At 41.5% G+C, this 22,457-nt stretch overlaps 1 protein-coding gene across 1 annotated transcript in view; it reads right to left on the reverse strand.

Moving 5' to 3' along the window:
• LOC146968729 (uncharacterized) overlaps nucleotides 1-22,457 on the reverse strand; it is a 37,573-nt gene extending 15,116 nt beyond the window's left edge. Inside the window, exons 1-2 of the mRNA XM_085759666.1 lie at nucleotides 22,356-22,457; nucleotides 6,302-6,796 (exon numbers count right to left, since the gene is read on the reverse strand). Coding sequence (XP_085615792.1) covers nucleotides 6,302-6,619 — 318 coding nt within the window. The 5' untranslated portion in view covers nucleotides 6,620-6,796; nucleotides 22,356-22,457. The remainder of the gene's footprint in view (nucleotides 1-6,301; nucleotides 6,797-22,355) is intronic.

Consider the following 22,457-nt stretch of genomic DNA (forward strand, 5'->3'; position numbering starts at 1 on the left):
GGATAACGTTATTTATCATCTACCATGTTACCATGTGTATATTTGTGTAGTCTTATCCGTCATAAAGCCTCCGTAGCATAGCTCTGAGCAGCTCGCCGCTCCGCTCCGCCTTTCTAAAAAATAGCTTGCACCGACAATTAAAGGTAACGAACCTACTGCTATGACTATTAGTCGGGGAGCCACAGGCTCAAAAATGGGTTGAACCTGACATCGTCCGTTATACTTTTTATTTGTGTTTTTTCTGTTAACTTTGACACTAAGGAACAATAATTGAGGGGTCTGCTCTGCCGGAAATATCGCGAAAAAAAATTGTGGCCATTTCACTGTATGCACCCTTTATTTTTCGACAGGAAATTGTAAAAAATGATTTTTTTCTTCAAATCCTCAGTGGGCTGGGTAGGCTGTCAATGAATGCATTTCAGATACACAGAACACATGTGGTGACAACATCCACTGAAAAAATAACTCTTAAAACACATTTCTACATGATTTTGTATCAATTTTATGGAAAAAAATTAGGCGTTTTCTCACTTTTTCCCAATATTTTCATCTTTACTTCATTGGCAATCAACTATGGGTCCAGGTTATGACATCAGTCAATGTGTCATCATTTTCAGCAAACAGTATACTCATTCCAGGGAAAAAATTATAAAAATCCAACCAAAATCATTGGTTCTATGATAATTTCACTACTAGCTGGCGATCAACAGGCTCAGAGCCTCAATAGAATTTTAGGCTAGGCCTACTCTCGAAATTCCAAAAGACATACTGGATGTTCAGCATCATGGTACACTCACAAACATGAGCTTAGTATTTGAATGAGTTTGAAACAACCAACAGTTACCAGTGTTTCTAGTTTAGCTGTTAGTTGAAATTCAACTCCCGTGGGAAACCCCCTAAAAAAAGTAGTTGGGGTAGACCTACCTGTAACCAGACTTTCAAAAATTCCGAAATTTTTAATTTGGCCTTAAGTAAGTTGTGAGGGGTCAAACTAGGGGTTTTTCACGATTCTGAGTTGATTGCAAGCATTAGCTTTTCATCCAAAACACTCCTTGGTGTAAAAAAAACAAACAGCCACACCCACTTTTCCTGTTCATCGGAAAGGAACAACCCCCTCCCCCCACCAATACAATGTATTAGAAGTTATTCCTTAGCATGACACAGGTTGTCTTTAATGTCACATATACTCAATATAATATAACTTACATTCTACCCCTTTTTCTTGGTAGGACCCTCCAGGATTTTACAATGTTTTAATTGCAACTATTAACGCAAATTCAACCAGTCCTCATGTATTCTCATCCGCCACGCAATTTATCACCACAACCTCTCTGTAAATTTGCTATCACAGACCACTGTGGCTAGTTATGGTCACAGGAATTATTGATGTTGTCAATAGCTGTGATTCTTTTTTTTTTAATTAATAATAATTTTTAATTATTGTTTTCATATATTAAGCTATTATGCAGATTGGGAGTGTGAGAGAGAAAAAAAACACTGGGTGCACACCAGATTTCACATACCAGTAAAAGCTGAAATGCACACACACACACCCTTCTCACTGCTGGGTATACATGTAAATTAAAAAGTTGCTTTATTGGTTTCTTTTTTCATTATTTGCCATGGTAAATAGGCCTAAATGTTGCTTAGTGGTAGTTAGTTGGTTGACAATATACAACTTTTTACGTCTGATACATTAATATTATCTACATCTTTTTTGAAGAACTTTTTTCGTTTTTCATGCCACTACATTAATAACATGCATAAGAAACCTATTGTCAACTTAGCTTAATTGTTAGTTGGCTAACAGTAAATATCATGGCTCATTAGCCAACTCTATGTATGTGTTACACACCCCAAACTGCATCTGATGATCATTTCATTTTCTTAAATGCTCGCTGACTGCCCAATAGCTATCTAGCTATGGCTAAGGCCTATGCATGGTCTTAGAGAGGATTTGTGCAGTTGATTGATTGATTCTTTTTAATGACCACACAGCCAGGCTGGTGCAATTTGCTTCCAGTACAGCTCATTGGTACAGGTTCCTTCCAAACATTTAACTCATTGAGTGCCAACCACGTAATTTTACGTTTTTCGTTCCCATGTGTTGTGTGCCAAAAACCTAATTTTACGTGCCCTCTAGGAGGCAAAACGTGTGCTAAAGTGCCCTCATGGGAGCTAAAATGCGTGCTTAAGTGCCCTCATGGGGGGCAAAACGTGTGCTAAAGTGCCCTCATGGGGGGCAAAACGTGTGCTAAAGTGCCCTCATGGCAGCCAAAACGCGTGCTAAAGTGCCCTCATGGCAGCCAAAACATGTGCTAAAATGTCCACTAGGAGCCAAAACGTGTGCTAAAGTGCCCTCATGGCAGCCAAAACGCGTGCTAAAGTGCCCTCATGGGGGCCAAAACGTGTGCTAAAGTGGCCTCATGGGGGCCAAAACGTGTGCTAAAGTGCCCTCATGGCAGCCAAAACGCGTGCTAAAGTGCCCTCATGGCAGCCAAAACATGTGCTAAAGTGTCCACTAGGAGCCAAAACGTGTGCTAAAGTGCCCTCATGGCAGCCAAAACGTGTGCTAAAGTGCCCTCTAGGAGCCAAAACATGTGCTAAAGTGTCCTCTTGGGGGCCAAAACGTGTGCTAAAGTGCCCTCATGGCAGCCAAAACGTGTGCTTAAGTGCCCTCTAGGAGCCAAAACGTGTGCTAAAGTGCCCTCATGGGGGCCAAAACGTGTGCTAAAGTGCCCTCATGGGGGCCAAAACGTGTGCTAAAGTGCCCTCTAGGAGCCAAAACGTGTGCTAAAGTGCCCTCATGGGGGCCAAAACGTGTGCTAAAGTGCCCTCTAGGAGCCAAAACGTGTGCTAAAGTGCCCTCTAGGAGCCAAAACGTGTGCTAAAGTGCCCTCTAGGAGCCAAAACGTGTGCTAAAGTGCCCTCTTCAGTGGTGAGGATGCGCTATTATGTGCCCTTTTTTTTCCTTTTCGCCCCTGCCCCTCAAAAAGTCTGTGCACGCCACTGCTCCAGCAGCTCGGAGCCGAAACAGGAAGCTCTCAGCCAAGAGTCCTGCCCGGTCTTCATCTGGAGCAACACCGTGTCCTCCCGCGGTAAAATGTGATGGTCTCTGGGCCAAAGCAGGCCACCGGCACCACCGACCCGTACCACAGAAGGACCGTGACCACCGGTGGGGCCGGTGTTCCTGACCTGCTGTGGCCGAGAGACCATCACATTCCGCAGCGAGAGGCTGTGACACGGCACGGTGCGTCTGTGTTATTGTTGTTTATTTTTAACACCATTTTAACATCACCTTATTTTAATAATAATATCTTTTTCTGGAACCACAATAAGGTTTCACCAGCTTTATCATATCTGATATTCTCATTTTGCTTGAAGGCATCATTAATGAAAGAATGTAGTTAATATTATTTTCATTCATTATATTCATATTTTATTTTTATTGAGAAGATTGTATGCTAGCTGTTCAAAATCATATTCCTGTTCTGGACATGTGTGCTGCTCATATGTCAGGAGTCAATGTTGCTCTTTACTGGATTGCCAGCCCCAGGTGTTTTACAGTTGTTCTACCTGGCATGTCACTGTTTACATTACAAAATAAAGTTTGTGTAGTGCCTGCATGGAGCTGACCTGCTGACAGATGTGTGGCTGACAGTGACTTTCCTCATCACTAAATCTATTCCACTTTCTGATCCTCCCTTACTCACACCAATGGGACTGGACAAATTTTGGGTGAATTCCATTTCCTCTCTTTTTTAACCCTCAATCTTAACCCTCAATCTCAAAAATGTGCGCTCCTGCTAGTGCTAGTGCTGTCCTGATTCTCAGAAAAATTAAGTGCAAGTTTAAGGGCTGTATAGCCCTCAATATTGAGATTTTCCGACACCACCCTTGGGAGCAAGGGCTATCCAGAATGCAGTATTTTCTTTGTTAATAGAGATATGAATATTACGAAAACCATTGTATTATCTAAGTCTAGGGCCATTTTATGGAGTATTTACCTCATTGTTACATAATATTTATTTTCTTATTTTAGGAGTATCGGCATTTAAGGGGTGTCCCATTTCTAAGTCACAAAATAGCCCTTAAAGCTGTACAGAAAAGAAAAATGAATTTGAGCCCACTGTTGGTCCTAACATTAGTGTAATAACTCATCTATCAGACGATGTAGCCCAAACTTTGTGCAAAATTCTATTTTCGAGTAAATCTGGGATTAAAGTGTGGTAGTTTTTTTCCACATTGGATAATGCAGACGCACGGGTTATGCGTCATGCTGCTCACGATTCATCAGCCACTGATATTGGATCCATTATCCGTCAATCAAACGTCTGAGACAACACACACACACCGAGCTCGGTCTCGCCCCGAACATTGAATATCCCGCCCGCTCAATAACGACCAATCAAATTTGTTTTCCTGGCTCGGGTAAACTCGTGTGGCAACTTGTGGAAAATCGTAGAAGGAGGCGACAAACACAAGCTTGAGGGTTGAGGTTGAGGGTCCTGGAGATATCTGTACAGTGCTCAACATACATCAGCACACATGTTATGAGTTTTTAACTCATAACATTAAAGTAAGGTTAATAATATTACTTAGATTACAAAATCTTTAGCACTCTATTAGTTGATGCAAAGATGTATACACCCCACAACAAAAGCTGGTACCTGACAGCACTGTGTGTTTTTTGTGTCCTCTCTTCATTTCTAGCAAACTTGTTTCAGTTTTTGCTGGTATGTGAAATCCGGTGCATGTCCAGTGTCTTTTCTCTTTCATTCACTTGCTCCCGATCCATGTAATAAATTACATTTAGCCTATTGTAATTTTTTAAGAAGTTTTGCGACATTGCAAAATCCTGGAGGGTCTGTATAATGTCCTACCAAGAAAAAAGGGTAGAATATAAGTTATATTATATTGAGTATTTAGTAGTGATATGTGACAGACAACCTGTGTCATGCTACGGAATAACTTCTAATACATTGTATTGGTGGGGGGAGGGGGTTGTTCCCTTCCGATGAACAGGAAAAGTGGGTGTGGCTGTTTTTTTTTTTTACACCAAGGAGTGTTTTGGATGAAAAGCTAATGCTTGCAATCAACTCAGAATCGTGAAAAACCCCTAGTTTGACCCCTCACAACTTACTTAAGGCCAAATTAAAAATTTCGGAATTTTTGAAAGTCTGGTTACAGGTAGGTCTACCCCAACTACTTTTTTTAGGGGGTTTCCCACGGGAGTTGAATTTCAACTAACAGCTAAACTAGAAACACTGGTAACTGTTGGTTGTTTCAAACTCATTCAAATACTAAGCTCATGTTTGTGAGTGTACCATGATGCTGAACATCCAGTATGTCTTTTGGAATTTCGAGAGTAGGCCTAGCCTAAAATTCTATTGAGGCTCTGAGCCTGTTGATTGCCAGCTAGTAGTGAAATTATCATAGAACCAATGATTTTGGTTGGATTTTTATAATTTTTTCACTGGAATGAGTATACTGTTTGCTGAAAATGATGACACATTGACTGATGTCATAACCTGGACCCATAGTTGATTGCCAATGAAGTAAAGATGAAAATATTGGGAAAAAGTGAGAAAACACCTAATTTTTTTCCATAAAATTGATACAAAATCATGTAGAAATGTGTTTTAAGAGTTATTTTTTCAGTGGATGTTGTCACCACATGTGTTCTGTGTATCTGAAATGCATTCATTGACAGCCTACCCAGCCCACTGAGGATTTGAAGAAAAAAATCATTTTTTACAATTTCCTGTCGAAAAATAAAGGGTGCATACAGTGAAATGGCCACAATTTTTTTTCGCGATATTTCCGGCAGAGCAGACCCCTCAATTATTGTTCCTTAGTGTCAAAGTTAACAGAAAAAACACAAATAAAAAGTATAACGGACGATGTCAGGTTCAACCCATTTCCTTGAGCTTTTGAGCCTGTGGCTCCCCGACTATATAGGGATTATGGCAATGGGCCAATTTGCCAAAATGTTGAACTATCCCTTTAAGGTGAAAATCCTGCATAGTTCCTCTTTAAAAAAAAACAATAATTTGGAAGTTACATCTACACTATACTAATAATTGAAGGTGCAGTGAGGTGTAACACAATGAAAGAGAAGTTGTATTTTGGTTTCCTGTGACTGTCAAATGGAAAGACAATAAAAGGCAATAATGGAAAATCGAATTGATAATCATTAATAATCGTTAATAATTGAATAACGGTTGTTAATCGAATGGAATCGGGATATCGGACCGATTTACCACCCCTATAATATTAAGTGTTACTCGACGATGCTCACCTGCTCCTCTGGTATCGTCTTCCAGAAGAAGCTCCTCACCCTCTTCTTCATCCTCAGCCCTGCGGGGTCTCCCAGCCCAGGACCCAGGGGCAGCAGAGGAGGGGGAGGAGGAGGAGGAGGAGGAAGAGGAGGAGGAGGAGGAGGAGGAGGAGGAGGTGGGGGAGGAGGAGGAGCTGACTTCATCTGGTCGCCTCCTTCGATATCAGAACATCTCAGTGGCGTCGGAGGAGGAGGAGGAAGAGATGTCGGCACGGCAACGGCGACGGGGGCGAATCCCTGTCTCTCATTGGCCGGGGAGACGCTGCCCATCACGTGCATTCTCGCGACTGACTGGACGGGAGCTCGTGGGAGAAAGGGCGGCGGCGGCGGCGGTGGGGGGGGTGTGCGTCGGGGTCACCGTGGAGACGGACGAGCATGGCGAAGAGGAGGAGGAGGAAGGTGGCGACGACGATGAAGACGGGTCATCGCTTCAGGAGGAGAGGAGAGGAGGAGAGGCTGCAGAGAGAGAGAGAGATGAGATATCGATTAGAGATTAGCTGCAACTAACGATTATTTTCATCGTCGATTCATCTGTCGATTATGTAAACGATTAATCGATTAGTTGTTTGGTCAATAAAATGTTGAAAAATGTCAATCAGTGTTTCCCAAACCACACGATGATGTCCTCAAATGTCTTGTTTTGTCCACAAACCAAAGAGAAACTCAGTTTATTGTCGTAAAGGAACAAAGAAACCAGAAATATTCACATTTAAGAAGCTGGAATCTGAGAATTTGGACTTTTTTCTTAAAGGGATAGTTCAACATTTTGGCAAATTGGCCCATTGCCATAATAATCCCTATAGTCATAGCAGTAGGTTCGTTACCTTTAATTGTCGGTGCAAGCTGTTTTTAGAACGGCGGAGCAGAGCCGTGAGCTGCTCAGAGCTACGCTGCGGAGGCTCATGGGATTTCTTGGTTTCCCTCATCAAACTCATCAAATACACAATCCAACAACTCCACAACGCTCTGGTGGACAAGTTGTGACCTGCACATTCACCACGCTATGAGATAATAACACAACGTTACCACACAGAGTTGTTTTAGAGGCAAATTCATGCAAAACCACTGATGCACGTTGCCTTCAGGGACAGTTTTTCATCAAGCAGTCTCTGTATTTCCCTCTAAAACAACTCTGTCTGGTAACGTTGTGTTATTATCTCATAGCGTGGTGAATGTGCAGGTCACAACTTGTCCACCAGAGCGTTGTGGAGTTGTTGGATTGTGTATTTGATGAGTTTGATGAGGGAAACCAAGAAATCCCGTTCTAAAAATAGCTTGTACCGACAATTAAAGGTAACAAACCTACTGCTATGACTATAGGGATTATGGCAATGGGCCAATTTGCCAAAATGTTGAACTATCCCTTTAAAAAACACTATCAAAATAGTTGACGGTTAAGTTAATAATTGATTATTGTTCGATTAATCGCTGCAGCTCTAGTTTATATATCGATACATTCGATGTTGGTCAAAGGGGGCGGAGCCACGAGAAGGGAACGACTTGGAAAAACACTGAGTCAGCGCGTGTAGCAAAGTGTAATTAAATAGAAGTTAATTAAACAATACTGAACATTAAACATTTGCTTTGTGAATAACTTGTGTGTGTGTGTGTTCTCATAGAAACTTCATGTGTTTGTTTTCTCTGTGCGATCAAACAGCACACACACACACACACACACACACACACACACACACACACACACACACACACACACACACACACACACACACACACACACACACACACACACACACACACACACACACACACACACACACACACACACACACACACACACACAGAGGAGGAAGTCCATATATGGATAACATAGTTTAAATTCCTGCACTAAATTATTGAACACACACACACACACATGCTGGTCCCCCGTGTCGTGTGAAGTTCTGGATTCATGTCGACAAAGACACACACTTCCTGTTGCTGAATTAAAGATGAGTGTGTGTGTGTGTGTGTGTGTGTGTGTGTGTGTGTGTGTGTTACATAACTTAATCTCACATCTCTGTTTGATCGCTCGGTTTCTTCCGTCAAACGACCGACGTAATCGTGTTAACAACGCTCAGCGTGTGTGTGTGTGTGTGTAGTAGGCTAGTTGTGGTGTGTTACTGCTGATCCATTTATTTATTTAAATAAACCAAACTCCAGTTTAAACACAGATTAATCCATTTTTATAAAGATTTTAATTGAATTAGACTTTATTACACACATTTTATTTAACTAATATTTGTCCTGGTGGTTAATGGTTAATCACAAATGACACATAAAGATAAATATTGTGAAGAAAAAGGTTGTTTTTTTCATTTAAAATGATTAACTGAATCAATGTTGGTGTTTTATTAAATATATAAACTGATTTTAACATTTAGATGAAAAAACAAACAAATAAAACTTTAAAATTAGCAGATTTTTTGCAGAAATTTGGTGAATGTGGTCGTTTTCTGAGGGACAAAGTGCAGCGACACTGAGAGTTATGTGTCTGTGTGTGTGTGTCTGTGTGTGTGTGTGTGTGTGTGTGTGTGTGTGTGTGCTGCATGGTGCTGCCATGCGCTGCCGTGGCAACCGGTCAGAGGGCCACCGATCGTCGTGGTAACAGAGCGGGTTACAGACAATGAAAGTTTGTTTACTTGGCAGACAACGAAATCAGGGTCAGTGTGTGTGTGTGTGTGTGTGTGTGTGTGTGTGTGTGTTAGACGTAATATCAAACTATGTCTCTTCACTCATTCCTTCTTCACTTTCTCTGTCGTTTGTTGTCGTTAAATCTCTCTCTTTTTCTCTTTTAACATTTTTTCAGGAGCTTAATTGATTAAACTTGATGATGACATCATCCAGTCACATGACTCAGAAACTGAAAATAGACCGGGGTGAGGAGGGTCACGACCTGGTTCACACGAAACGCCAAAACTATAGTCATTGTACCGCTGCTGCTGTACCGAATATTACTACTTTTACTACTACTACGACAACATGAACACAACAAGAGACAAAAACAACCATAAAGAGACACAACACAGCAACAAAAAAGCGAAATCATTCAAACATAGAAGCAAAAATTACAAAAAACGCACACTAAAACACTCCACAACACTCAAAAAGACACAAAAACCTCAAACGAGAAACAAGAAATGAACAAAAAAAGACACAAAACCACCAAGAAAATGCACAAAACAACCAAAAAGAGGAATAAAACACTCGACAACTCTCAAAAAGACACAAAAACCTCAAACGAAAAACAAGAATTTAACAAAAAAGACACGAAACCGCCAAGAAAATACACAAAACAACCAAAAAGAGGTATAAACCCAAACACAGACACATGACACGACAGCAGAGACACTACAACTACACATCTGAGACTGACAAAAATGAAAATATTTGACATTTTTTGCTTGAAAACCGAATTGATTATCAGTTGGGACATCAATGACAAAAACAACCAAACAAAGAAGCAACAAAGAAGCTACATCATTAAAAAAGACACAAAATGACCAAAAAGTCATTAAAAACAGATAAAAACTGTTTGACATTCCCCACAAAAACACAAAAATCTCCAAAGGAAAGACAAGAAATTAACAAAAAAAGACCATAAAAGACACAAAACAGCCAAAAAGACGTATAAAATTACCACAACAATTCACGACACGACAGCAACTACAAACTTTAACTACAAATAGGACAAACAAAAATGTAAAAATTTGACATTTTTTGCTTGAAAACTGAATTGCTTATCAGATCAGTTGGTGATTAGGAGTTGGGACATCAATGAACGACTAATTACCTTACTGTCCGCTAGTGACAGGAGACACAAAGAGACAAAAAACAACCAAAAAACCACACCAGCCAGCAACAAAGAAGCTACATCATTAAAAAAATACACAAAAATGACCAAAAAGTCATTAAAAACAGACAAAAACTGTTTGAAATTTCCCACTTAAACACAAAATCTCCAAAAGAAAGACAAGAAATTAACAAAAAGAAGACGCAAAACAGCCGAAAAGACGTATAAAATTACCACAACGACTGCAAAGACACTTTAACTACAAATCAGAGGCAAACAAAAATGTAAAAATTTGACATTTCTTGCTTGAAAACTGAATTGATTATCAGATCAGTTGGAGCTGCAGCGATTAATCGAACAATAATCGATTATTAAATTAATCGTCAACTATTTTGATAATCGAATAATCAGTTTGGATAGTTTTTTAAAGGAATAGTTCAACATTTTGGCAAATTGGCTCATTGCCATAATCCCTATAGTCATAGCAGTACAGTGTTTCCCCCAGAAAATTTGTTAGTTAAGGTGGTGTCTGACCTGTCGACGGGGGGGGGGGGGGGGTAGCGCGGAGATCTGTTGACGGAGGGGGGGGGGGCGATCGACGGGGGGGGACGATCGACGGGGGGGGACGCGCCGTGCCGTATTAAAGTTTCGCTTTCAACACGCGCTGCTGTTATGCGTGCGCGCTTCTCTGTGGTGTGTATGTGTGTGAGAGGATGCGGCCATTGTTCGACGGGGGGGGGGGGGGGGGGGGGGGGGGGCGGCGGCGGCGGCGGCGGCGAATATCGCTACATTTTTTTTTTTTTTAAGATGTTAGTTTAGGCGGCAGCTCTTTGTTGTTAAGGCGGCCGCCTTAACAGGAAAGCGCTGCGGGAAACCCTGCAGTAGGACACCGATCATCAGAGTCCGACTTCCTCCAGCTGCTGTCACGACTTTCCAGTGGCATCAACGCCCAGATGCATGCTGGGATGGAAATCTGCAGTGCACTCTTTCATTCATTAGCTGAGCTGAGGCTTCTACGTGCCGACCCAGTTATGATGCCGCCCCCCCACCACCACTCCGCTACCTACAATACATCCATCTCATTCCCACAATACCCTGACCTCAATACAGACAGAGAGAGTGAATGAGAGTGAATGAGCAACGTTTAGTGACAGTCATGAAGACTCCTCCTCCTCCTCCTCCTCCTCCTCCTCCTCCTCCTCCTCTAATGACTCCTCTGACAAACTGTCGGCTCATCGTAGTTCAGATAGAAGAGAGAGGAGTTGTCACAGAGAGAGAGAGAGAGAGAGAGAGAGAGAGAGAGAGAGAGACGCTTGTAGATGCTGAACGATGGGCGGAGGTCTGGTCCGACCGGATGTTTGTGGTTCGATTTGTGTTTCAACCTCAGTTTTGTGGTAAATAATTAAAGGGATAGTTCAACATTTTGTCAAATTGGCCCATTGCCATAATCCCTATAGTCATAGCAGTAGGTTCGTTACCTTTAATTGTCGGTGCAAGCTGTTTTTAGAACGGCGGAGCAGAGCCATGAGCTGCTCAGAGCTACGCTACGGAGGCTAATGGGATCAAATACACAATCCAACAACTCCAAAACGCTCTGGTGGACAAGTTGTGACCTGCACATTCACCACGCTATGAGATAATAACAGAACGTTACCAGACAGAGTTGTTTTAGAGGGAAATTAATGCAAAACCACTGATGCGCGTTGCCTTCAGGGACAGTTTTTCATCAAGCAGTCTCTGTATTTACCTCTAAAACAACTCTGTCTGGTAACGTTGTGTTACTATTTCATAGCGTGGTCAATGTGCAGGTCACAACTTGTCCACCAGAGCGTTGTGGAGTTGTTGGATTGTGTATTTGATGAGTTTGATGAGGGAAACCAAGAAATCCCATGAGCCTCCGTAGTGTGTAGCTCTGAGCAGCTCACGGCTCTGCTCCGCCGTTTTAAAAACAGCTTGCACCGACAATTAATGGTAAAGAACCTACTGCTATGACTATAGGGATTATGGCAATGGGCCAATTTTCCAAAATGTTGAACTATCCCTTTAACTCAGATATCTATCTATCTATCTATCTAGCTTGCAGCATTCACCCGTATTTCCTTCAGGAAACGCATTCTCTTCTCTAGTTTATTTTCATGTACGAAATCAATCATTAAATTGTCTTTGTGTAGCCTGTAGCTTCTTTGTTTTTATTGGACAGCGATGAATACGACACCATGACTTCAGAGCAACGACAACATGTCAGTGAAAGTGTGCAGGACGGCTCACACACACACACACACACTCGTTTGTTCTCACACACACAAAAGTCACAGCAAACCTGTTTGAGAAATAATGCAACGACAAATATTTACACTACATATTCATCTGACCTCTGCTCTGCCACATACACACACACACACAGACACACACACACAGACACACACAGCGTACAAGCCTTTAAGTAAACACACAACATGACCTCACACACCGGGCCGATGGTGACTAATCACTAACGCTCTGCTCCGAGCCTCGCTTCTGATTGGCTGACTGGTTTCTAATTAAAAATACAGCAAATTTTTAGGTTTAAACCAAATCCTGCACGTGTTGGATGGTGTGTCCAGATGGGCGGGGCTTGGTGACAGCTTCGTTGTGACATCACAAAGTTACCGTATGGCGCTTTAATATAAAGATCTGCATGAGACCTTTGCAACATTTCATATTAAAGTCTGTTTCTATGTCACCTTTTGCACTATTTAAACCATTATTTCACCATTTCCAAACGGATAACGCGCTTAAAAGCAGATGAATTAGATCAAAACACAGTTTCTAAACGTAAATAATAGTAAAATGTCAGAGAGAACAGAACACGTTGCCTCAGGGAAACCGTGATGGATGATTTTCTGTTATTTCACAGTTTAATCTATAAACCGGCAGATTAACTAGTAATAAAAAATAATCGTTGGTGGAAATTTTCCATGATGGACGGTCACGGCGGTGCAACTTTTCCTGCCTATGAATTCGTCCTCTGTCTGCACACCACAAAACCGCCACCTGCAGGAGTTTTCAGGTGAGTCAGCAGCGACAGGTGTGTCCTCTCCTCTCGGTGAAAGGACGTCCAGCTGCAGACGCTCAAACGTCCTGAACGAGCCCGTTGACTCGTGGACAGTAACAGAGTAAATTTACTTGAGTACTGTACTTAATATCCAGAGGATTTGTACAGTACTTTACCGTACTTGAATAGCCTATTAGATTTATTTGGTACTTATTACTCTTACTTGAATACATTTCCAAGACAAATATTTTTACTTTTACTCGAGTTAATTTCTAGGAAGGCTGAAAAGTACTTGTTACTTTCAGGTCTGCTCTTTTTTTTTTTTCTAAAATCCTATTGGACACAAGCTGTGTTTGTGAAAGAAGGAAACCCGAACCCCTAAAAGCAGCACATCAGTGCAGCTGCTTTCAAAGAGTTAATTCTCAGAAACAAGAGTTAAAAGGTCCTTAAATTCATTTAGAAAAAAATATAGTAATTCATTGATGTGAAAAATAAGAAATTTACTCTTACTTTTACTTAAAGGGATAGTTCAACATTTTGGCAAATTGGCCCATTGCCATAATCCCTGTAGTCATAGCAGTAGGTTCGTTACCTTTAATTGTCGGTGCAAGCTATTTTTAGAACGGCTGAGCAGAGCCGTGAGCTGCTCAGAGCTACGGTACGGAGGCTTATGGGATTTCTCGGTTTCCCTCATCAAACTCATCAAATACACAATCCAACAACTCCAAAACGCTCTGGTGGACAAGTTGTGACCTGCACATTCACCACGCTATGAGATAATAACACAACGTTACCAGACAGAGTTGTTTTAGAGGGAAATTCATGCAAAACCGCTGATGCGCGTTGCGTTCAGGACAGTTTTTCAGCAAGCAGTCTCTGTATTTATCTCGAAAACGGCTCTGTTTCGTAACGTTCCATTATTATCTCATAGCGTGGTGAATGTGCAGGTCACAACTTGTCCATGAAAGCGTTGTGGAGTTTTGGGATTTTGTATTTGATGAGTTTGATGAGGGAAACCAAGAAATTCTCTTAGGCTCCATAGCGTAGCCCTGAGCAGCCTGCCGCTCCGCTCCGCCTTCTAAAAACAGCTTGCACCGACAAATAAAGGTAATGAACCTACTGCTATGACTATAGCGATTATGGCAATGGACCAATTTGCCAAAATGTTGAACTATCCCTTTAAAGTAAATTTAAAAGCATGTACTTTTTTTACTCTTACTCGAGTAACAAGTCGACTGAGCTACTTTTACTTGTAACAGAGTAAATTTTGACCAGTAGTATTTGTACTCTTACTCAAGTACTGGGGTTAGGGTTAGTACTCTGTCCATCTCTGGCTGCTGCTGTCCGTCCAGACTCACTGAGGGTAAAACACCACCACCACCACCACCATGATCCTCCCTCAGCCCGCTGCTGTCACTCATCTTAATGCTTTTTTCCGTCAGTTCAGGCCTGAAGTTTCTCCAGTGACTCAGTGGAAAAAAAAACAGAAAAAAAAAACAAAGCCTGGGTTTTTTAATATGAAACTAATATGAAGGTTTTGGTCGAGCCGGGACAAAATAAATGCCGGTTTGCTGCACATTCTGCTGAAGGAAGGAGGACGGAGGACGGAGGAGACACCCAGACCCGGGTTTCTAATCCCCGGTGGTTGACACTGAGGTCGGACTCAGATAGTTTCCAGCCTGAGCTGCTCAGTGACGTCCGAGCTCTGCTGCCAATACAGCAGCAGAGGCTCTGCAGGTGACGGGCTTATATAAGAATAACCACTCATCAATTATTCCCACTCATTTAAATGAGCTCCACGTAAACAAAGATACACAGTGTTTAGTGTGTTATCAGGCCTGTGTTTAACTAGAGGGCATTAAGAGTTGGTGACTAACTACTGTACCAGTCTTAAAGGGTTCAACAGTTGGATAAATCTGCATTTAAGTTTTTAACAACTGGTTGAATCACCTGGTTTGGACCAGTTCAGTGTTTGTTAACTCCATTTTATCTGATAGTAACGATCAGTATCAAATCAATCATCTGAATAATGAATAATGTTTGTTTAATGAGTATTTCTCCAGAACTGCAGAGAGCAGCTGATCTGAAACTGGAAATGAAATCAGCAGCTACATGTATTTGCTGCTTTTCTCTGTTGATTATCTTTGCAAACCTGAATATTTGTGGGTTTTGTTGGACAAAACCTTCAAATGAACCAATGATAAAAGCAATTGTATAGTAGCAGACCTATACTACATGATCATGGTCTTTTTGGACTTTTTATGTTGATTTGTTGTATTGTTTTGGGGACTACGGATGTAATTTAGCACATGTGCTAAATCCGGTGTATTTACTGTGGGTACTCTAGCACTCACTGTCCATTAATATGCATTGTCCCGACCAAATAAACAAATAAAGTAAAGTAAGTAAAGTAAAATCTAGGCCTACTTATGTTTTCCCTTCTTTAAACCAGACTTATTCAGAAGATTTTTCCGCGTTGGATGTTTTAGCTTGATTTCTCAGTGTGAATTTTTGATATAAAACCATTATTTCTGAAATATGTGACTGTCTTGGTCCACCAGGTTTTGAAATTGTACTGTAAATGCCGTGGTTATAATGTTCTATTCATAGATAAATGTGATAATTTGATGCTGTGAAGGAACAAGTCTCCGATTTTTAGATTTTCTATGTAACACATTTCCTTCCTTTGTGCCGTTCCTGTCCATCAGAGAGGAGGCGACGGGCTGAAACAGTGAACAGAGACAGAAAAGAAGCTGTGACCAATTATAACTATCACGTCACTGTCACCTCGTCGGAGCAGAAAACGTCTGATTAACAGCTCGACAGCGTCGTGACGAACACACAAAAAAGGGAAAAGTGCTCCACAGCAGCAGGATTTACAGCCTGTTCATTTCCCTCCCTCTATGTGATTTCTTTAGGTTTACAGGCCGACTGGCTGTTGCTCAGCAGTCTGACAGATTAGCTCCCACACTCTCTCTCTCCAGCAGTGACAGATCTCCTAACGCTTCAGTCGGAGGATTACAGCGGCGGGTCAGCAGACCGCACTGTCAGCCTGGAAATATGGGAAAGAAAGAGGATGAACAGAGAAAGCCTGAAACTCCCGGAGCTCCACAGAGACGATCCAAAAAAAAGCTCCAGACACAACTCCAGTGGGAGATGAAGATAGAAAGTCTAAACCTGGAGTTAGGATTATTTCATCACAGGTCAATGATAACATTATGAGAAACTAACCAACAAGGCTCTCTGGAAATAATCCAGAAACCACCTTAAAAAACACTGACACAAATAATCTCAAGCTATTAATGGAAATTTTCGTTGATGCTCCAAATAAGTACCCCAAAAAATAGAAACTACCCAGAAATCATCAATAAATACCAAACAAGGCACCGCCAATAAATATTTCTAATAACCTTTCCATAAATTACCAAACCGTCCAAGAATCAACCCATCAATTACCAATGCATGTCCAAGAAAACCATTCAAGAAACTAGCAAAATAGATATCAGAGAGTCCTTCCATTGACTACCAATGAATAACCAATAACCTAAGAGTTTATGCAAGAATCAACCAATCAGTCACCAATAAATACACAAGAATGTCCCCATCAATCCTCAATGCCTGAGTAAGAAACCACCCAAGAATCTGCCAATAAATCGCCAATAAATATCCAAGAATCTTTCTATGAATGACCAATAACCCATCACCGAAACCATCCAAGACTATACCGATCAATATTCAAGAACCTACCTGTATGTTACCAAGAGAGCATCCAACAATCAAACCATGAATCGCCAATAAATACCCAAGAATGTTCCCATCAATCTCAAATACCTGATTTATAGGAACCACCCAAGAATCTGCCAATAAACCACCAATCAATAATCACCCATTTGTTACCAAACCACGCCAGAGAAACCGTCCAAGAAATCATCAATCAAACAAGGCACCGCCAATAAATATTTCTAAAAACCTTTCCATGAATTACCAATGCATGTCCAAGAAAACCATTCAAGAAACTAGCAAAATCAGAGAGTTCTTCCAAATGAATAACCAATAACCTCAGAGTTTATGCAAGAATCAACCAATCAGTCACCAATAAATACACAAGAATGTCCCCATCAATCCTAAATGCCTGAGTAAGAAACCACCCAAGAATCTGCCAATAAATCGCCAATAAATGTCCAAGAATCTTTCTATGAATGACCAATAACCCATCACCGAAACCATCCAAGACTATACCGATCAATATTCAAGAACCTACCCATACTGTATGTTACCAAGAGAGCATCCAACAATCAAACCATGAATCGCCAATAAATACCCAAGAATGTTCCCATCGATCTCAAATATCTAAGGAACCACCCAAGAATTTGCCAATAAATCACCAGTCAATAATCACCCATTTGTTACCAAAACACGCCCAAGAAACCGTCCAAGAAATCATCAATCAATACCAAACAAGGCACCACCAATAAATATTTCTAATAACCTTTCCATCAATTACCAATGCATGTCCAAGAAAACCATTCAAGAAACTAGCAAAATAGATATCAGAGAGTTCTTCCAAATGAATAACCAATAACCTAAGAATTTATGAAAGAATCAACCAATCAGTCACCAATAAATACACAAGAATGTTCCCATCAATCCCCAATGCCTGACTAAGAAACCACCCAAGAATCTGCCAATAAATCGCCAATAAATATCCAAGAATCTTTCTATGAATGACCAATAACTCATCACCGAAACCATCCAAGACCATACCAATCAATATTCAAGAACCTACCCATATGTTACCAAGAGAGCATCCAACAATCAAACCATTAATCACCAATAAATACCCAGGAATTTTCCCATCAATCTCAAATACCTGACTAAGGAACCACCCAAGAATCTGCCAATAAATCACCAATCAATAATCACCCATTTGTTACCAAAACACGCCCGAGAAACCGTCCAAGAATCAACCCATTAATCACCGATACATGACTGAGAAACCCTCCGTGTTGTGATCAATAACTGTCTCTGTACATAATGTGACTCGGGCTGAACAGAGCCACAGGTGCTGGACTCACTGAACACGTTTCTCAGTCGTCGTGGAGACCCCAGTAAAAACCCCCCGAGGATGAGGAGAAGAAGGAGGCCTCCGACTTATTTACCAGACAAACAATAGTAAACACACGTGTGTGGGTGGAGGGGGGGAGGGGGATGGGGAGGGAGGACCCCCCACATTGACGAGGCTCTGGAAAGCATCTGAACTGGTTTTTAAGAAGCACTGGCATCAAAAAAGACACCTCGGTCCTGCTTCGGTTCTGCTTTAAAGAGATAGTTCAACATTTTGTCAAATTGGCCCATTGCCATAATCCCTATAGTCATAGGGATTATTCCCTCATCAAACTCATCAAATACACAATCCAACAACTCCAAAACGCTCTGGTGGACAAGTTGTGACCTGCACATTCACTACGCTATGAGATAATAACAGAACGTTACCAGACAGAGTTGTTTTAGAGGGAAATACAGAGATTGCTTGCTGAAAAACTGCCCCCAACAGCGGTTTTGCATGAATTTCCCTCTAAAACAACTCTGTCTCGTAACATCCCGTTATTAGCGTGGTGAATGTGCAGGTCACAACTTGTCCACCAGAGCGTTGCGGAGTTGTTGGATTGTGTATTTGATGAGTTTGATGTGGGAAACCAAGAAATCCCATTAGCCTCCGTAGCGTACTGTAGCTCTGAGCAGCTTACGGCTCTGCTCCGCCATTGTAAAAACAGCTTGCACCGACAATTAAAGGTAACGAACCTACTGCTACTATGACTATAGGGATTATGGCAATGGGCCAATTTGCCAAAATGTTGAACTATCCCTTTAAATCTCTTTGAGGCTCGACTGAGCGACCGATGAGTCTTTTCTTCAGCAGAGGAAGCCAAAGAGAGAGGGAGAGATGAAGTTTACTGCTGTGTTTTACAGTCGGGGAGGTGTCAGGCAGACAGCTGGCTGAGCATCGCTCGTCTCTGGGGTTACCATGGAGACAGAAAGCCAAAGACAGACGCAGACACAGTCCTGAACACATGTCCTGTATCTAAAAACGTCATTCAGTGGTTTCCCCATAGGAAGATCCAGGTGGGTCAAGGCCAGAACGCAGAGAACCACTAACAGCTGATTGGAGGTTTAAAGATGCTCTAAAAATGTCAAAACCTCACCTTCATCATCACCGTCATATCACTTTGTAACAAAAACATCAACAAGTACGAGTTTCACCTGCTGATATCATTACGTAACTGTTTAATTTAGCGGCTAAAACAATTAAAAGGGATAGTTCACTCAAAATTGAAATTTCACTCATTATACTCACCCTCATGTCACTAAGGGCTGGGAGAAGTTTCAGAGTCCTCCGTGGCTTCTCTGAGTTACAGGGGGTCTCGGCGTAGCAGTGCATGTCCATATAACGGTTGCAAATGGATACCAACTGTCTTCGTAACAAAAAGACACACCAAAAAACATCCAAATACCTCCATGCTGCTCGTATGTAATGTCCGTCTTGTATTGAAGCCCCGAAATGCGAAATTGTCCCGAAAAAAATTAAATAAGTCTATATTTCAAGCTTGTTTGTAGCGGAAGTTCGTCAAATTGGACGAACCGGGAAGAGGAGCTTCGAAAAGCTTCCGCTTCAAACAAGCTTGTAAAATAGACTTATTTAATTTTTTTCGGAACAATTTCGCATTTCGGGGCTTCAATACAAGACGGACATTACATACGAGCAGCATGGAGGTATTTGGATGTTTTTTGGTGTGTCTTTTTGTTACGAAGACAGTTGGTATCCATTTGCAACCGTTATATGGACATGCACTGCTACGCCGAGACCCCCTGTAACTCAGAGAAGCCACGGAGGACTCTCAAACTTCTCTCAGCCCTTAGTCGACATGAGGGTGAGTAGATAATGAGTGAAATTTGAATTTTGGGCGAACTATTCTTTTAAGGCCGAGGAGCTTCATGTGGTTTGAGGCCGGTTCAACAATCAGGAAACTGAGACTTCGGCTGCTCATCTTCAAAAACACAATCAGCCAGATCTTTCCACACATTAAAAATGTCTCTCTTTCTTTATTTTTCAAAATAAAAGCAGCTTGAAGACCAATCAGAGTCCAGAGAGGTGAAATCTCAGATTGAATTAGACACTTCTGTCTGTGTCTCTCGCCTCCCAGCAGTTTTGGTTCACACATCATCAGATTTCCTAGACAGTAGTGTGATGATGCCACATGTGCAAATCATTAGAGAAACAGCGAACATATTAGTTTAATGAGCTGCTGTGTAAACTATTCAAACTTGAAAGTTCAGTCGTGCATGATGAAGCTGATCTGCCCTGCAGCGGCACACGCCCTCCTCATGTTCACATCCATGTACGGTTAATTACAGGTATATTTAGTATGTGCTTATGTGACCTCCAGATAATAAAAAAAACGCCTGGTTAAAAGTAAAACTGTGATATTTCCAATGTGATGACCTAATTTTTCCCCTTTTCCCATCACCTGTATCAGTGGAGTTTCTGTCTGAGCTGCTTGTGTTGACACATGTCAGGTGAAGTTCAGCCGCCCGAGGCCTCGACACCTGCTGTGATCCAGCAGGAAAACAAGAAAACACGCAGCTCTAATGAGTCTCTCTGCATGTCAGCAGGCAGAGAGACTCATTACTTGATTTAATTGAATTAATAGTGGACATTTGCTTTTCCGATTGATCACAGAAGCTCTCAACTCATTGGGTTTTGGACTGTCTGTCAGCTAAAATGTAAAATAGGCTAATCACTTGAACTATTATCATTATTTGCATACCACACAATTGAACTAGAAAACAATGTTACAGCTCCACCAGACACAAGTGAAGATGTGAGTGGAAAAGTACCAATAAGCAGCACAAAGACGGAGCACTTCATGGTTATTTAGGAACAAAAGCTCAGTTTAAAGGGATAGTTCAACATTTTGGCAAATTGGCCCATTGCCATAATTGCTATAGTCATAGCAGTAGGTTCATTACCTTTAATTGTAGGTGTAAGCTGTTTTCAGTACGGCGGAGCGCAGCAGCTGGCTACTCACAGCTACGCTATGGAGGCTAAGGGAATTTCTTGGTTTCCCTCATTAAACTCATCAAATACAAAATCCCAAAACTCCACAGCGCTTTTGTAGACAAGTTGTGACCTGCACAACCACCACGCTATGAGATAATGACGGAACGATACGAAACGGAGCCGTTTTCGAGGTAAATTCATACAAAACCGCTGATGCGCGTTGCGTTCAGGGACAGTTTTTTCAGCAAGCAGTCTCCGTATTTACCCTGTATTTACCTCGAAAACGGCTCCGTTTCGTATCGTTCCGTCATTATCTCATAGCGTGGTGGTTGTGCAGGTCACAACTTGTCTACAAAAGCGCTGTGGAGTTTTGGGATGTTGAATTTGATGAGTTTAATGAGGGAAACCAAGAAATTCCCTTAGCCTCCATAGCGTAGCTCTGAGCTGCCAGCTGCTGCGCTCCGCCGTACTGAAAATAGCTTACACCTACAATTAAAGGTAATGAACTTACTGCTATGACTATAGCGATTATGGCAATGGGCCAATTTGCCAAAATGTTGAACTATCCCTTTAACGTTGCTGTGGTAGTAATATCATATTGCAATATGAGGAACAGTAGAGGAAACATAAACTGCTGTAGGCTAATAATCATTCTGTGAATACTAGATTAATATTATAGCAAAAAAACATGTCAGAAATCACGTTAATAGACATTATATGAGTATAAACTGCACTAACTGTCAGACAGGTGAACAAACATTGGTTTATCATTGAGATCATAAAACCAACGCAAACTGACGACATCAGAAGCAAAACTGCAGGAAACTCCCAGAAATGTTATTTAATTCAATTTACAGAGTACCATAGGCTATAAATAATTATCTCAAAGTGTCATCAAAACCACAAACAGCGTCCAGCTAAGCCTATAGTAGCTACATGAACCATAGAAACGCCACAAAACAGGTTAAAGTTGCTCTGGATGGATGCGCCTCAAACGCACCACTGAGTCATTTTACAGCGCGAACCTGCGGAGTGAAGCGGCTCCTTCTCTGACAACAAACTGTGTGTATGTGTAGCCTATGTGTGTGTATGTGTGTATGTGTGTTTATGTGTGTGTCGGTGTGAAACTCACCGCAGACAGGAGGTCGGTGTCGGTGTCGGTGGTTCCGCTTCGGTTCCAGCGCCGAACTGAGGATTAAAATTCAAAGGTAAACAAACAAAAAACACACATTTA

This window comes from Trachurus japonicus, chromosome 18 (assembly GCF_045865225.1).
Source record: "Trachurus japonicus isolate A0001 chromosome 18, Traja_1.0".
NCBI classification, from domain to species: Eukaryota; Metazoa; Chordata; class Actinopteri; order Carangiformes; family Carangidae; genus Trachurus; species Trachurus japonicus.